Consider the following 17,795-nt stretch of genomic DNA (forward strand, 5'->3'; position numbering starts at 1 on the left):
GACTGAGGCTGGGGGGCCTCATCGTCGGCTGGCGACCGAGGCTTCGTGCCTCGCCGTTAACTGAAGCTTTGTGACTGGGCGTCGCTTGGGGCTTTGTGCCCTTGGGTTGACTGTGGCCTTGTGCCTCGGAGTCGACTGGGGTTTTGGGCCTCGGCGTCGACTGCGGGTTTGCGCCCCGGTTTCGACAGGGGCTTCGTGCCTCGACTTCGTCTGTGGCTCTGTGCCTCGGCGTCTCCGGCTCCTATTTGGTTGTGGTGCGGAGTTTGGTTTCCTGGTGGAGACTCTCTCCCTGCTCCCGCTCTATTGCTCCCGCCATGCGTCATCTCGCTTGGGGCAGAGTGGGGCTGTGGACCCTCCAGGTTCGTCTCACCACCTTTCCTTGCGTGAGTACTGCGTTCCTTGAGGCCTCTCTTGCCGAAGCCACTAACCACCTTTCAGACCGCGACCGGTCCTTCGCCTATCGGGACGCCTTCAGCTGAATCCCTTCTTCCTTGGTGGTTTTGACTCTTTCTCCGGAGGGGCCCTCCGGATACCTTTCTTGGGTTATCTCGGCCTCCTGCGCGGCAGTCGCTATAGCTGCAGCGGCTTCGGGTTGGGGTCCAGCCGGCTTCGGCGACTCCTGGCCGTCTTTTGGACTGTTCTCGCATAGCCTCCGGGCTGCTCTCTTCTGGGGATTCCTCCCCTCCCTTCGGGAGGGGTGTCACCGTGTCTCCGCACTGGGAGTTTAGCCTCGCCTCTGTCGGTTGGGCTTTCCCATCCTCCGGGCTACGTCTGGTCCGGGCCCTTCGGGACCTGCACTAGTTTCTGATCTGGGAGCGTTTCAGTCTCTGTCCGCCCCGGTCTCGGGAGTCCGTCTGGGCGGACCTGGACCCAGTTTGTCTGCGCTCCTTCTTGTCTCGACCTCATGGAGAGGGCCTTGTCTGTTTATACCGGATGATGGTCCCTCTGTCCTCGGTCCGCCTCCGGTCTTTTCGGCCACTGCCTCGGCAGGCCGCCTGTCTGCGCCTGAGTCAGCTGGTGACTCAGCGGTTTTCGACTTCGGCTGAGCTGATGCTTTGGGATCTTGGGTCTCCACGGTTCATGTCCCGATGTTCGCCTGGTTTCCTCTTCGTGTTCCCCACTGCACCCGAGCATTTCAGTGATGGCAGGATAGGGATCCCGCTTCCCAGCGCTTGGATCGGATTCTTTGGTCGGGTGCGGACCGTCGCAGCCGCATCAATCTGCTGCAGCTCCGGGCCATTTTCAATGCCGGGACGGATTTTCGTTATTGGTCGATGGATTGCGGGGTCCTGGTGAGTCCCGTCATCCCGGGGGCGATGTATCCTGTGACCAAGCCAGGGTGGACAAGGTTCCCTGTTACTTTGCAGGCGAGCCCTTCGTCTTTGGCAGGGGGCGTCACCCCGCTACTTCTTTCTTTGGGCGGTGTGTTTTCGGGGCGTGCAGCATTGTCTGGTGGACACGTTGCGTCACCCCTTTTTAGCCGCATGCATGGTCGCTCCATTCTCAGACTCTGCGGCATGTGGTTGCCTGGTGGGGAACCCCACAGGTAGTTCTGTTCGCTTTGTCCCTCACTCACTGGTTGCCTCGATCTTGCTCGAGGATGTTCTCCCAGGGTTCGCATCGAGGTGGATGCTTTCCTTCTCGATTGGATGGGCAGGTTCCTCTATGGGTTCCCTTCCCTTACTTTGTTACTCCTCCTGTCGGTCTGCGCCACCATGATCTTGATGGCTCCTCGGTGGCCCTGGCAGCTGCGGTTCTCCCGGCTCCTCCAGCATGTCAGGGAGCCTCTGTTCCTACCTCTGCTCACTTCTCTGCTGTCTCAGAGTTGAGGTTTCTATTGCATTCCATTCTGCAGTCTCTACTCTTATCAGCTTCGTTCCTCGCAACGTGCCTCCCTCCTTCTGTTTCAAGTCGGTGGGGGTGTTTTCGAGGCCTCTCGAAAGATCTCCACTCGGCAATGCTATTCCCAGAAATGGTCCTGATTTGCTGCGTGGTGTGCTGAGCACCGCATGGATCCGCTCTCTGTCTCCTTGCCTTCAGTGCTGGTTTATCTGTTTCTCTTGTCTCGGTCTGGTCTCGAATTGACATCTATTCGAGCCCACCTCTGTGCTTTTGCTGCCGGTCATCGGCCGCTTGATGGGACGCTGCTCTCCGTCCATCCGACGGTTCCCCGCTTTATGAAGGATCTCTTCAATGTACATCCTCCGCTCAAAGCCCCTCCGGTGGTTTGGGATCTTTGTGTGTCCTGACTCAATTGGTGCTACCTCTATTGATTCCATTGCTAGAGCTCTTTGAATTATTTCACCAGGCAGGTGGTATTCCTGGTTGCTCTCACGTCTGCTCGCGAGTCAGTGAGCTACAAGCTTTGCTTGCGGACCCGTCTTTTCCTGTATTTTTTCATGCACGGTGGTTCTGTGTACTCAACCCCAGTTCTTGCCCAAGGTGGTTTCGGACTTTCCGCTCCCTCATTTCATTGTTCTTCTGGTCTCTTTCCTGTAGCCCCACTCGCCTCCGGGCGAGGTGGCGCTTTACACACTTGACTGTAAGAGGGCGTTGACTTTTTATCTTCAACGCGCTCAGTCTCCTCAGACGGTTCCTCAATTGTTTTTGTCCCTCGACCCTAATTGGTTGGGACGCCCAGTTCCAAGCGCAACTTGTCCAACTGGTTGGCTGCTTGTATTTCCTTTTGCTACGCTCAGGCTGGTCTCGAGCTGCATGGTTAAGTTGCGGGACATATGTCCGAGCGATGGCGGCTTCTGTAGCTTTCCTCAGGTCGACGCCTATCGAGGAGATTTGCAAGGCTGCCCCTTGGTCTTCGGTTCATACTTTCACCTCCCACTACTGCCTGGATACTCTGTCCAGGAGCGATGGCCGGTTTGGCCAGTCGGTTTTGAGTAATCAGTTTTCTTGAATTGCCAACTTCCCTCCATCCCTTTTTTGGTTAGCTTGGAGGTCACCCACATGTGAGAATATGCTGCCTGCTTGTCCTGGGATAAAGCACAGTTACTTACCGTAACAGGTGTTATCCAGGGACAGCAGGCAGATATTCTCACAACCCGCCCGCCTCCCCGAGGTTGGCTTCTTTGCTAGCTATCTGAACTGAGGACCATGAGGAGGGTATGCGCCCTCTAGTGGATCAGGAAGGCACACACATGCGTGGTGCAGTGTGCAAACTTGAAACTTCAATCAAGTTTGCTTGAAAAGCTGTCCGCGCTGGGGCTCCGTGGATGACGTCACCCACATGTGAGAATATCTGCCTGCTGTCCCTGGATAACACCTGTTACGGTAAGTAACTGTGCTTTTTCAGGGGCTCCAACGGGGGGTTTTGTTGGGGAGCCCCCCCCCCCCAGTTTACTGAATAGATATCGCGCTGGCGTTGTGGGGGGTTTGGGGGGTTGTAACCCTCCACATTTTACTGTAAACTTAACTTTTTCCCTAAAAACAGGGAAAAAGTGAAGTTTTCAGTAAAATGTGGGGGGTTACAACCCCCCACAATGCCCCCACAACGCGGCGCGATCTCTATTAAGTAAAGAACCCCCCAAGCCCCCCTCCCGTCGGAGCCGTAAAAAGAGTAATTTTCTGCGGCGCGCACCTCTGCGCTGCGCTCAATTGTCTGCGCGCGCCTTTGTCCCGGCGCGCTTTTGACCTGACACCGATTTTTGAAGTCTGCTAGCATAGTCTTGTCATCAATAGAATTAGTTCCTACTTTTTTGCCCTCCCCCCCCCCCGCTAGAACTGAAGAGTCTGGCTGCAGATTTCACGTTCGGATTCATTCAAGTGATGGATGGTGAGAAAGATCCTCGCAATCTACTGGTGGCCTTCCAGATCGTTCGAGACATCATTGTGAAGAGCTACTCACTAGGTGAGACCATGGCATCTGACTGCTTCTGTTTGGGTGGGTCTCTTTGCCTTTAAGGAGGTGCTCCATGTTTAAATTTGGGGTAGCTTTAGCTTTGACTTAGAACTGGAAATATATTGAGCAGCTTGTGGTTGGCTTAGTGAATACCCGTGTTCTTTCTCTATTTGCAGGACCATTTGTAGAGGAATTATTTGAAGTAACATCCTGCTACTTCCCCATAGACTTTACCCCAGTAAGTCTCACAGATGTTTAGATTTAAAAACCTAAGACTTGTGATGGGCTGCCTCCTGAATTTGTCTGGAAACTGATCCTGCTCAGTGATACCACAGCTGTGATGTTGAAAGTTGTACTAAAATAATTACCGTATCAACTCAAATATAAACCAAGATTTTTGAGCCAAATAAAGGCCCAAAAATGGGGGTCTCATTTATATTTGAGTCCCCCAGTTGACCTGCACGCTGCTGTCCCCCTCCCTTCAAGATGACTGGGGCTGCTGTCATGCACTCAGACACCCACACCCCCCATCCCCGACTGACATTGCGCTAACTGGCCCTGAAAAAGCTGCCAGAGATCCTCCATGTTTGGCTGGTGCAGAGCCTTGAGCATCTGCACTGAGATTCTCAGAGAAAGCAGGAGCTAGAAGTCCTTGAGCATGCGCAGATGTTCTGGTGCAGCACATAGTTTTCGTCAGCATCGTAGAAGGAGAAAGGAGCTGCTGCACCAGGCCTAAGATCAGCCTGATGTCTCTCTCCTGAATCTCCGCGGCCTGGGGCTCTCTTTACTCCATTTTACTTCCAGCCTCTTTTCCCAGAGTTTACATGCTGTGAGCCCTTCCGGATTTGTGGCAGAACCTACAGCTGCCCCAATCTTCCCCATGTACCCTCAGCTACCAGGAGCAAACAGTCACCCCTTCTGCAATTCCAAGGACCAGAAGGACATCCAGTGGCATAGTAAGGGAAGGGGGGTCCACCCCGGGCACCGTCTTGGTGAGGGCGCAGGCACCTGTCTTCCTCTCTGCCCCCCCTCTCCCCCACTGCCATGCCTGTGTGCTGCTTCCCTTCTCCTGTACCTCTGTAATGTTCCTTGCACGAGCAGCAATCCCCAGCCTGCTGTTGCGCCAGCATTGGCTCTTCCTGTGTCTTCACTTCCTGGACCTGCGCCTAGGAAGTGATGTCAAAGGAAGAGCCAATGCTGGGATTGAGGAATGCTACTTCACTGAGGACATCCCAGCTGCTCTGAGGTAAACCAGTACTCGAAAGAGCTGCAAGTTTTAAGCTGGCAACTGGTAGGGCAGAGAGGATGGTAGAGGCAGAAAAATTCCAGTAATCATAGGTAGGGGGTGTTAGGAGGAAGAAATGGCCATCATCAGATTTAGGGGGGAGGTGGAAGAGTTACTGTACATGTGAATGTAAACCTCCCCCCCCCCCCCCTGGTTTATATTTGAGTTAAGTTTTCCCACTTTTTTGGTAAAAAACCTGTTCTCAGTTTATACTCAAATAGGTTTATATTCAAGTATATATGGTATAAAATTCTCTCTTTTCTGTTAATGTTATGAGGGATAAAAAATAAAATTAACAGCACATGAAAATGAGCTGCTTCATCTTCTCCTGGTTTAAAGTTTACCAATCAAATTGGTGCCCCAGAATAGAATAGAAAATTACACAGAGGCTAGAAAAGGATAGAAAAGTAGACCATGAGTGGCAAATACTAACACAGTAATGCAGTAAATGACAGCAGATAAAAGACCCTTACACTCCATTCAGTCTACCCAACAAGATGGCCAGAGCCATGTTCCCCAGTCATGCTTAAACACTTAAATACTGCTCACTAGCATGTAGAAGAAGGTCCTTGGTTTAATCCCTAAACCAGGCTTTGTGCCCTTTAGGTCAGTTGGGGCTGAGCCTTCATGGCTCAGAAGTGGGGATGAAATCATGGACATTGCTTAGAGGTAACACTTTGTGGCTGAAATTAGGACCCATAATAGGAAGGCAGAGGTTGGGTGGTTGTTCATAAGTATCTGTATTTATAGTGATGGATATGAATCATTTTTTTGTGTCTTGCAAATGAAATGATAAATTCAAGCAAATAATATATTTCTGAAGGAGCCCTGGGCCCAGGACCACCCCTACAATGACCAAAGCATGTAGGAAGGGGAAGGGGCTATATGAAATCCCTAAGTAGTTGCAAACAAAGGCTCGTGGTGGCAGGTGCCTGATCCAAGCCCTGGTTCCAGATCAGCTGGAGTGACAAAGGAGTAGAAGGAAGTGGCTGGGCCCACCCAGATTAGTGCTTAAGTTAAATATACCACAGATAAGCAAAACCTTTAGGGTGCTGATTGGAGGAAAAGAAGGGTAAAATATACTCATGGGTGTGAATAAGAGCACTTGTCTTCATTTTTTTGGGTTGTCTGTTGGAATTAGGTGGCTTTTTCTTATATTTTAAAATACTAGTCTTACCAGAAAAGCATAGTCTTAGACAGAAATTGACACTAGCAAGCTTGTCTCTTAAATAGAACAATTTATTATTATTAACTTCTGTATTCTGACAGAAAAAGCTGACTAACCAATCTCTCTTGTCTGGCTTTGTTCCAGCCACCCAATGATCCACATGGCATTACAAGAGAGGACCTGATTGTGAGCCTTCGTGCAGTGCTAGCTTCTACACCCAGCTTTGCAGAGGTACACTTCTGTCTCAGACCTTTGGATGGGGGGGGGGGGCTGGGGCTGGTTTCTGTGAGGGAAAGGACTTTCGGCATTCTTTTAGAGCGCTAATTAGAAATTCATCTGGGACCTGTGCTGCTGCTTGCTTAGAGGAAAGATTGTTATGCTAGGACAAGCAGACAGCATATTCTCACATGTGGGTGACGTCATCCGTGGAGCCTGGTACGGACAGTGCAAAAGTGTACTGTCACTTTAAACTTTTTCAAGTCTCGAGACTGCCCGTACCGCGCATGTGCCAGTGCCTTCCTGCCCGACATCAGCTCGCGGGACCATCCGTTCTCAGTTTTCCATAGAGCTGAGAAGCTGTGTTCTTTGAAATTAGTCCAAAGTGCGTCAAATTAGAGTTGTTTTGTGCCTTCCTGTGTTTATTTTCTTCAGTATTTTTCTTCATTTTTTCATTTCCTCATTCCCTTTTCAAAAGAATTTTATTTTTCCCAATTTTCATTTTTGGGCCTACAGCCCTTAGCAAGCCTGTTTTTAGGCCGGGAGTGTCAAATAGTTTTTGGTGCCCTATCTACTTGACTTCCTGGGACCACTGAGTCCTTCGATCTTGCATTGGCAGTGTTTCCTCCTATGTCAAAGCCATCCAGTGGTTTTAAGTGGTGCACTCGGTGCAGCAGGATCATATCAATCGCTGATCCACATAATTGGTGTCTTCAGTGTCTTGGTCTTGCTCACAATCCACTTTCTTGTAAACACTGCTCTACACTTAAAAAAAAAAAGATCATTGAAGGCTAGACAGCTCCAATTCCATAAACTTTTTCCATTGACATTGGGAACATTGACATCTACAGCACCGGAAATGTCTCAATTTAGCCTAGAGTAGGGGTGGACAACTCCAGTCCTCAAGGGCCAGAATCCAGTCGGGTTTTCAGGATTTCCCCTATGAATATGCATTGAAAGAAGTGCATGCAAAAAGATCTCATGCATATTCATTGGGGAAATCCTGAAAACCCGACTGGATGCCTCGAGGACCAGAGTTGCCCACCCTTGGCCTAGAGTCTAGAAGTGCTCATGTGTTAGAACAAACTAGCACTGTGAGCAGACTTCATCCAGTAAGGGAAGGTTGTGTCTAGGGTTTCTTACTGGCCAACAAGTCCTTTCTCATCTTCCCCATGGAGGAATCTGACCCACTGTTGGCTCAGAGTAATGTTTCTAGTGGGTTCATTTTGTACATACTATAATAGTAATGAACCCACTCCTAAGCCAGTCTCTCAAATTTACTGCTAATACTTGCCGTAACGTTTGCATTATGCCAAATAGAACTTCCTTACAGAGCTTATAATGTGTAATATGTATAGCAATCTACCAATTTGTGCTTGGAAATTCATTTTTAACAAGCTTGGTCTTGGACTGTGCAAACTGGACACAATTTCTTGGTCTTGACTGTGCAAGCCATTATGTTGTTAGGAAAGGGGAGTGTATTTTTAACGTCAGAATTATCATTTCTTTAGCACTCTCCAGACCAGTAGAGGTTAACTTTACGAATGGGTATATATCTAATCATGACCAGCAGGTGGAGACTGAAAACAAAACTTTGGGACAGTATATCCTAGCCCCTCCTCTCTATTTCCCTCAGTCTTCTTTCAGTCTCCAGCAGGTGTTGATGTGATCTGTACCCATCTCCCTTGGTAGGGCTGTTGGAATTTGTTTAGGGGGTTTATTGTCCCTGTTTTTGGCCGGACGGAGCTTGGACGGACTCTGTTTGGGGGTTCGTCCGACCTCGGGGGTGTCAAACCCGGCGGGTCTCGAGCGGGGTCCCTCCCCCCACTTCCTCCACCTCCCCATATTTTTTTAGAGGAGCCTCAGCAGTAAGCCTTGCCCCCTAAATCAAGCAAGGCATATTGCTTAGAGAGCCTGTGGAGTCTGTTCTGTAAAAAAAAAAAAAAAAAAAAATCCTGAGGTAGTGCTGGTCTGGAGGGTTGTATCCCTTTAAGAACACTGTATTTTACTGTATTTTTCATCTAACCGGCACTTTTTTACAGCTAGGTCGCGTATGGAGCAATGAGCACTTCTAAAGGGAAAAAGTGCTCATTGTGCTCCAGACGCGAGGCACTCGCGGCCGGCCTGTGCAAGCGGTGTTCAGGCCGGTGCGGTGGAGGAGCTCCGTCGGCAGTGGCTGCAGGCGCCCAGAGCTCCCCGCCGATGGTGCCTCGCGAGTCGGCAGGGAACGGTGGAGAAGCCCGGTCTTCTCCGTCCGCCCACGGAGGGATTCCCCGAGCCGCCGACGGTCGGGTTTTAGAGGATTCCCTCTCAGCTGATATTTTGACAGCTGATGCCGGCTTGCCTGCTTTAGCGGCTGAGACTATTCAGGTCTCTCAGCCGCTGCAGGCTATGGAGGGAGCTGTTTTGGCGGGAAAGACGCCATCTTCTCTGTCTGGCCCCTCCATTTTGTCTTCCACCTCAGGTGACCTTCCCCCTGTTTTGTCTAAGCAGGGGCAGGTTTCTGCTGGGTCCCCTGCTGTGGCAGGGAGTCCCTTGGGACCCTCGGGGGGTTTTTCCCCTGATTTTTTCTTTTCTTTATGCAAAGCCTATTTTCAGGCGGCTGGGGGTCCCGGTTGCGCCCAGGGGGTTTCGGGGGGTGGGATTTCCTCCGCGCTCCCTGCGGCTTTGCTTCTCTCGTCTGACGTGACGTCCCCTCCGCCGCCTCTCTTGTCCAAGCGTCCGCGGGTGTCGTGGGACGAGAATTTGTGGTCGGAGGAACGTGTCGGTCTGGAGGAGGACCTGGACCCTTCTGAGGAATTCCAGGACCCTCTGGAGGGGACGGAAGCTGGCGGCGGGTTGTCGGGTTTCCCGTTCTCCAGTGACGAGGCGTCCGTGGTGCGCCTTTTTCAGAGAGATGAGCTGCCTGACCTTATTCAACAGGTTTCTTCGGTTTTGAGGACGCGCCGCCGGAGACTCCGCGTGTGGGGGACCCTCTGTTACGAGGGATCCGTTCCGTTTCCCGCTCTTTTCCTATGCATCAGGATATTCGGGATATTATTCTTGAGCAGTGGAAAACGCCGGAGACGCCGTTTCGGCTGGCGCGCAGCATGGCTCGCCTGTATCCCATTCCTGAAGGGGATCGGGCTACGTTAGCTTCGCCAGTCATGGATGCGGTGGTCTCGGCTATTTCCAAGCGGCATACCGTGCCTGTTGAGGGCGGTTCTGCCTTGCGGGACTCTGAGGAGCGCAAATTGGAGAACATCCTTAAGCAAAATTTTCAAGTCTCTGCCTTTGGGGTCCAGGCGGCTATTTGTGGGGGACTGGTCGCTCGCGCCGTGTTTCGGTGGGCGGAGCGGGTCTTGGATCGAGAGTCTGATGACTGGTCTCTGGTGGATCAGGAGGTGGCGAAGATTGAGATGGCTGCCTCATTCCTCTCTGATGCTCTGTATGACTTGGTGCGGATCTCGGCTAAGTCTATGGCTTTTGGCGTGGCCGCAAGGCGTGTGTTGTGGCTGCGCGCTTGGGCGGCGGATGCTGCGTCCAAAGCTAAGCTTACTAAATTTCCCTTTCGGGGGTCGTTTTTATTTGGAGAGGACTTGGATAAGTTGATTCAGACTCTGTCGGACTCGAAAGTTCCCCGTTTGCCGGAGGACCGTGCCCGCCCGGCGTCTCGGGGTGGTGCGGCCCGGGGGCGTTTGCGGGAATTTCGCAAGTATCGCCCTGGGCGTGGGGCTGCTTCTTTCCAGTCTCCGGGGTTTTCCCGGGGTCGGTTCTTCCAGCGCATGCAGCCCTTTCGGGGGGCCCGTCGGGGGGCAGGGAATCCCTCCGCCGGTTCCCCCGCTTCCCGTCCTGCACAATGACGCCTTGCCGGCGCCCCCCTTGGTTCCGGTGGGGGCCCGGCTGCGCGACTTTTTTCCCAAATGGGCCGAGATCACGTCCGATCAGTGGGTCCTGGAGGTGGTGCGGGACGGTTATGCCCTGGAGTTCGCCCGCTCTCTGCCGGATTTTTTCCTCGCTTCTCCATGTCAGACTCCTGGGAAGACGCTGGCGTTTCGCCAGACCCTTCAGCGCTTGCTAGATCTCAGGGCAGTTGTTCCAGTGCCCCCCCCGGAGTGGGGCACGGGCAGGTACTCCATTTACTTTGTGGTGCCCAAGAAGGAGGGGACTTTTCGGCCCATCCTCGATTTGAAAGGGGTCAACAGGGCTCTCAAGGTTCCCTCTTTCCGTATGGAAACGCTGCGGTCGTTCATTCTGGCGGTTCAGCCGGGGGAGTTTCTCACTTCTCTCGATCTGACGGAGGCCTACTTGCATGTTCCCATTCGGGCCTCTCATCAGCGTTTCCTGCGCTTTGCGATCTTGGGTCGGCACTATCAGTTCTGTGCGCTTCCCTTTGGGCTGGCCACGGCTCCCCGGACGTTCACCAAGGTGATGGTGGTCGTCGCGGCAGCCTTGCGGTCGGAGGGCATCCTGGTACACCCCTACCTGGACGACTGGTTAATTCGGGCCAAGTCGTTGCAGGAAAGCTCCCGGGTTACGGCTCGGGTGGTGGAGTTTCTCCGGTCGCTGGGCTGGGTGGTCAACCTTTCCAAGAGTCGGTTGGTTCCGGCTCAGCGTCTGGAGTACCTCGGGGTGCTGTTCGACACCTCCTTGGGGAAGGTCTTCCTCCCAGAGGCCCGGGTGAGCAAATTGCAATCTCAGATTCGCCTGCTTTTGGCGTCCCGGTGTCCTCGGGCGCGAGATTTCCTCCAGGTCCTGGGGTCGATGGCGGCGTCCCTGGACGTGGTGAGGTGGGCGCGGGCCCACATGCGTCCTCTCCAGTATGCTCTGCTCCGGAGGTGGTCTCCCCAGAGGCACGGGATGGATGTTCCGGTTCCCCTGCGAGGCTTGGCGCGCTGCAGTCTGCGTTGGTGGCTCCGGACCCCTCACCTAGTTCAGGGGGTGGGTCTGGATCTTCCGCGGTGGACGGTGCTCCTTACGGATGCGAGTCTCCTGGGTTGGGGGGCCCAGTGCCTGGGTCACTCAGCTCAGGGAACCTGGTCCACGGAGGAGGCCTCCTGGTCGATCAACGTGTTGGAGACCAGGGCGGTCCGGCTGGCGCTGTTGGCCTTCCACTCCCTTTTGTTGGGCAAGTCGGTCAGAGTCCTGTCGGACAATGCCACGGCGGTGGCTTATGTCAATCGTCAGGGGGCACCAAGAGCACTCTGGTGGCGCAGGAAGCGGCTCGGCTCATGGTTTGGGCGGAGTCGCATCTTCTGGACCTCTCGGCCTCTCACATTGCCGGGGTAGAACACGTTCAGGCGGACTTCCTCAGTCGTCACTTCTTGGATCCGGGAGAGTGGTGTCTCGGCGCCGAGGCGTTTCAGTTGATAGTGCGTGCTTGGGGGCAGCCCCTGATGGATCTGATGGCTACAAGTGGCAACGCCAAAGTACCCCGCTTCTTCAGTCGTCGCAGGGACGGTCTGGCCGAGGGTCTGGATGCTCTGGTCCAACCGTGGCCAACGGAGGGGCTGTTGTATGTGTTCCCTCCTTGGCCATTAGTGGGCAGAGTACTGCTTCGCATTGTTCGCCATCCGGGGCTGGTGGTTTTGGTGGCTCCGGATTGGCCTCGTCGTCCGTGGTATGCGGATCTGGTGAGGCATCTGGTGGCGGATCCTCTTCCTCTGCCTCTTGGGTGCGATCTTCTGACGCAGGGTCCCATTCCCATGTTCGACCCGTCTCCCTTTTGTCTTACGGCTTGGCTCTTGAAAGGGGCCGCCTGAGTAAGAAGGGATATTCCGACAAGGTGATCTCTACACTTTTGGGGTCCCGGAGGCTTTCTACCTCTCGGGCTTATGTACGGGTTTGGCGTCTTTTTGAGGAATGGTGCCGAGCGCGGGGAGTGGTCTCTTTTCGCGCTTCTCTGCCTAACATTCTAGAGTTTTTGCAGGATGGCCTGGATAGGGGCCTGGCCTGGTCTTCTCTCCGGGTTCATCTGGCGGCCCTGTCGGCTTTTCGGGGGCTGGTGACAGGTCAGCGTTTGTCAGCCATTCCTGATGTGATTCGCTTTCTTAGGGCGGCCAAGTTGATCAGGCCTCCCATAAGGCCCTCGATTCCCTCTTGGGATCTCAATCTGGTTCTCTCTGTTCTAGTGCGCCCTCCTTTCGAGCCGTTGGATGGCTGTTCGTTGAAGGACCTTACGCTGAAGTCGGTCTTTTTGGTGGCCATTACTTCCGCTAGACGGGTGTCTGAGCTACAGGCTTTCTCTTGTAGGGCTCCCTTCCTGGAGTTTTCGAAGGAGCGGGTTGTTTTGCGGCCTGTTCCTTCCTTTCTGCCGAAGGTAGTTTCTCCTTTTCATGTCAATCAATCGGTGGTCCTCCCGGTCTTGGGTAGTCGGGAGGGTTCTTCTGAGCAACGACAGCTGCGCAAGTTGGATGTCGGTCGGGTCCTCCATGCTTATGTGCAGCGGACCCGGGATTTTCGGAGCTCCGATCATCTCTTTGTGCTTCTGGCGGGTCCTCGTCGGGGGGCTGGCGCTTCTAAGGCTACTATTGCGCGCTGGATCAAGGAGACGATTGCTTCCGCTTATCTTCTGAGTCAGAAGCCGGTTCCGGAGTTTCTCAAGGCTCATTCCACTAGGGGTCAGGCGGCTTCTTGGGCTGAGTCGTCGCTCGTGCCTCCGGTGGATATTTGTAAGGCTGCGGTTTGGTCCTCCTTGCATTCATTTGTTCGGCATTATCGGGTAGATGTTCAGGCGCGTCGGGACGCGGTGTTCGGTGAGCGTGTTCTGGTATCGGCCCTTCGGGGGTCCCGCCCGTGAGAGGGACTGCTTTGGTACGTCCCATTCGTAAAGTTAACCTCTACTGGTCTGGAGAGTGCTAAAGAAGGAGAAATTAGGTTCTTACCTGCTAATTTACTTTCTTTTAGCTTCTCCAGACCAGTAGAGGTCCCCACCCTGTCTGTTGTTGTTGTTGTTGTTGGGGCTGTTGCGCGGGCAGTTTTTTGGTTTTTGCTGCGGGTTCTAGTATTTTTCTAGGGCCGGGGAGAATTGAAGAACAGCGGCTGTGGCTCGGCTGGCTTAGCTGGCGAGCTGTGGGGACCTTCTTCCTTCGGGAATTTCTCCTCTGCATTTTCCAACAGCATTTTTGGGTATGTTATTTGTTACTCCTTTCGGAGTATTGTTTTTTCTCTCTGTTGTTTTCCAGTTCTTGGTTCTGCTTGGCTATTCGGCAGACTGAGGGAAATAGAGAGGAGGGGCTAGGATATACTGTCCCAAAGTTTTGTTTTCAGTCTCCACCTGCTGGTCATGATTAGATATATACCCATTCGTAAAGTTAACCTCTACTGGTCTGGAGAAGCTAAAAGAAAGTAAATTAGCAGGTAAGAACCTAATTTCTCCTTTTCTTGCAGTTTCTGTTGCCATTACTGATTGAGAAGATGGACTCGGATGTGCAGAGTGCAAAAGTCGACTCTCTGCAGACATTGGTAAGGAAAACTTGTCACTGTATTTTCCATTAGAATTCTAGCATTTGTCTGGCACTTTGAGGAGACAGGCACCCAGGAAATTTGATGGGATGGATCATCTTTAGTACTTGGGTCAACTTATGCTTAGCTTGAAGTGTTTTCATGAAGCATTTTTCAGATATTGGGATCATTTTAATGTGCTTTGCATGCATTCACGTAAATAAGGATAACTTCCCCTCACTGGGAGTGTGGAAGGGATGTAGCAGATTATGAAGAGAGAAAGAGAAAACATGCACTGTAAGAGTCATATTTATCATTTATATAGGCCTAGATCAGTGGTCTCAAACTCGCGGCCCGGGGGCCACCTGCGGCCCGCCAGGTACTATTTTGAGGCCCTCAGTATGTTTATCATAATCACAAAAGCAAAATAAAAGTTTCTTGATGCTATGTCTAGCTAAAAATTACAATATTATTATTAGGACTTAGCCAAAAGGAAAGATTTATAAACTATAAACCTTGTAACCCATTCTGAGCTACTGGGAGGATGGGATAGAAATTGAATTAAATAAAATAAAAGAGTTTTAACTCATGCAAAATTGTCATTTCTTTAATAAGACATTAACTATTTTTTTTCTGAGGCCCTCCAAGTACCTACAAGTCCAAAATGTGGCCCTGCAAAGGGTTTGAGTTTGAGACCACTGGCCTAGATTCACTAAACTTACCGATCTGGATCATTGTTGGGCGATTGTAGGCCGAGTTTTGCCAAGCAACCGATTCACTACAGATTTTACATGCAAATTATCTGATCGGACGCACACCCTATAGCGATTCCACTGATCGCTGTGAGAGCAATTGAAACGCATGCACAGAGTATCTTTGTTTGTTGATGCAATTTATGCATGCGCTAGCTCTTCGCCCTTACTATGTAGTTAGTGGGCGGGAATTATCCCCGCACGTCATTGGCAGCAAAGCACAAGCGAGCTCAAAAGAAAGGGGGAAGGGTGGCTGCAGTTTACTTTTGCTGGCCCTACAAGTTGTATGTATGTTTTTAAAAAGGAACGATTTGTGACCGACACAGTGAATTATTTTGTGTAGCCAGATTATCAAACAGAACAAGCTTTTAAACCCGCGGGTTAAAACCACGGGCTTGCAATGCGCTTTTTACAGAATATATAAAAAAGGAATTCTTATGCATATGTAAATATATTTTACAGTTTTATTTTTAATTTTGATGGTTGTTTTTATATGGGGTTTTAACCTCGATACTGATATTTCAGGGCGGAAGAGGGCAGGAAAGTTGGCAAGGATAGTAAGTGACTGTCCTCATTAGTTGCTTCTTTTCAGATTGGCAAATCCAATTGGTGTTTCTTTTTCTGCTTAGTGAATCGATTACTTCCTACTTTTGCATGCCATTTCCCCTCATTTGCATGGGTGGATCGGATTGGAGATTGATTGGGAAGCTGTTTAGTGAATCGGGTTGGGGAACGATCGCAAAACCAGTAAAACTGGTTTTGCGATCGTCGGAACATGATCAGAAAGTTTAGTGAATCTCGCCCAAAGTGATCTTCCCTCAGTGATCTTCGTAGGTGCCAGTCACTTTTCCACACATTTAAGCAGGTAGGTTTTTCGTTCCATGCTTCGACTCCTCCTGGTTGCTGTGAACTAGCATGACAAAGTCCTATGCCATATCAGACAGATTTCATATTTCTTCAGAATTGTCTTTGCAAAATACAGGTTAGTTCCCCCTATGTAATTGTACTATGAGAACCACAAGTGTCCTTGATAAGAGCTTGTTTATTATAGGTGGTGCTTAGTCAAGCGTTGGTTCGCTCCTTTATTAACAGTATTAATGAGGCAGCGTCATGTAAAGAGATGGAACAGGTGTCACAAGTTGTTAGATTTTGGTAAAACCTTCGTTTTGATCTTGGCATAGTGTAAAATGTTTTCTCTGTATAATTTGTTTGCTGGATTGGCCTGGATTTTGCTTCTCTTCATCTGTGCTGCAAAAGGTATAGGTTTAATTTTCTTTACTTATGCCTAAATGGTGTACAAAGACACATGTATAGAATTTAAAATTTACAAAATCTAAAACATATCAATAAAAACAGGAAACAAATCTTCAAACGTAAGAATGTCACAATTGATGACGTACTACAACACGATTCCTGTCCACCCAACTCTAATCTGCTGACTCTCCAGTAGTGGTCATCGCCTTAGACATTACATTACATTTCAATCATTCTTATATTTCACATACCTCAGAGTTTTATGTGAATTACAATTAAATTTAGCCAGCACATTCTAGTGAATTTCAATCAATGCTAAATAAAGAGCTCTTCAACTGTTTAGATCTTTAAAAACTTATTTGATTAAAAAATATCTGATCACCTAGTAGGATGATCCTTTTGATCATGCAATTTGCTACTTCTGTATCATCTATTATTCATTGTGTTGGCATCATCCATTATTTAGCATTGATTGAAATTCACTAGAATGTGCTGTTCAACTGTTTAGATCTTTAAAAACTTATTTGATTAAAACATATCTGATCACCTAGTAGGATGTTCCTTTTGATCATGCAATTTGCTACTTCTGTATCATCTATTATTCATTTTGTTGGCATCATCCAGTATATATCTGATAGTTCAAGGAAGATTATTCCCAAATAAGTGGAGCCTGATAAATAAAACTAAAATAAAGGGCAAATAACTCAACCAAAATGCTATTGTTGAGTGACCAAAAAAGAATATAGCAACTATTATAAAAGTCACTCTATGTATCTTTACAGAAAAATTCCATCAAATGTTTTTCAACTGTTATTGAAACTTATGCTCAGAGACATGAAGGCGAATATGCCGCTTCACCACCCAATCATCGCATTGTTCAATACAGTGTCAAAATGATAACAATAGTCACTATTGAATTTATGAACGGGCTATAAGCTTAACATCTTATATTGATGACTGTAAGATGAAAAAAACTTAGCTTTCTAAATTCACTGGTTAGCTTTCTAAATTCACTGGTTCCGACGTGACACGTTTCGGGCCTGCTTCAGGGAACCAACACGTAACATCAAGACTATCGCATTCTCGTCATAAAGTTTAACTTCTTCCTGGAAATCTAATCCCCACTTTAATGCATAGAGTTCGCGCTGCCGTTGGGGGGTGTGGGGCATGCAACCCCCTACATTATAGACAAAATGGAACTTTTCATGAAAAAAATCGGAAACTGTTCTGTTTTCTCTATAATGTGGGGGGTTGCACCCCCCATACCCCCCAATGGCAGCGCGAACACTATGCATTAAAGTGGGAGGGGGGGATTTCCCACACACACCCCCGTCGGAGCTCTTAAAAAAATAAGTTTTTCGGCGGCAAGCTTCTGTCTTGCGCTGAATTGTCAGCGCGCTGGTGTCTTGCATGTCACTGACTATGAACCGCCCACAGTACCCGTGGTCTCCATTTCATTTCAGGAAAGGAAGGGCAGAACAGGAGCTTCCCACATGCAACAGGCAAAGGAAGAGGCATTGCAGATGCCGGTCTCCTGCCACCCAGAAACTCACCTATGGCTGACTTGGCCCAATGCCCGTACGGGCCGCTCCCTCCCCCTTCCAACAGCTCAGATAACCACAGCCTCCAGCTGAGCCAGGAAATGGCACCGCTGTAGCTACCAAGCATGTGTACACTGCAGGCCAGCGAGCAGGGAAGGGGTATTGCTGGACAAGGGGGAGATAAAAGGAAGGGAGAAGGGCTACTGCTGGACAGGGGGGAGCAGGAAAGGGGTGCTGCTAGACAGGGGGGAGCAGGGAAGGGGTACTGCTGGATAGGGGGGGAGGTAAAAGAAAAGGAGAAGGG

General features: G+C 50.3%; 1 protein-coding gene across 3 annotated transcripts in view; it reads left to right on the forward strand.

The window, feature by feature from the left end:
• The window catches only part of MMS19 (MMS19 homolog, cytosolic iron-sulfur assembly component), a 210,848-nt gene that overhangs the window by 73,850 nt on the left and 119,203 nt on the right, over positions 1–17,795 (forward strand). For all 3 annotated transcript variants that reach the window (XM_033940777.1, XM_033940775.1, XM_033940776.1), the window contains exons 7-10: positions 3,734–3,862; positions 4,030–4,091; positions 6,451–6,537; positions 13,891–13,965. In XM_033940777.1, the coding sequence (XP_033796668.1) occupies positions 3,734–3,862; positions 4,030–4,091; positions 6,451–6,537; positions 13,891–13,965 (353 nt within the window). The remainder of the gene's footprint in view (positions 1–3,733; positions 3,863–4,029; positions 4,092–6,450; positions 6,538–13,890; positions 13,966–17,795) is intronic.

The sequence above is a fragment of the Geotrypetes seraphini genome, chromosome 4 (genome assembly GCF_902459505.1).
Source record: "Geotrypetes seraphini chromosome 4, aGeoSer1.1, whole genome shotgun sequence".
Classification (NCBI taxonomy): domain Eukaryota; kingdom Metazoa; phylum Chordata; class Amphibia; order Gymnophiona; family Dermophiidae; genus Geotrypetes; species Geotrypetes seraphini.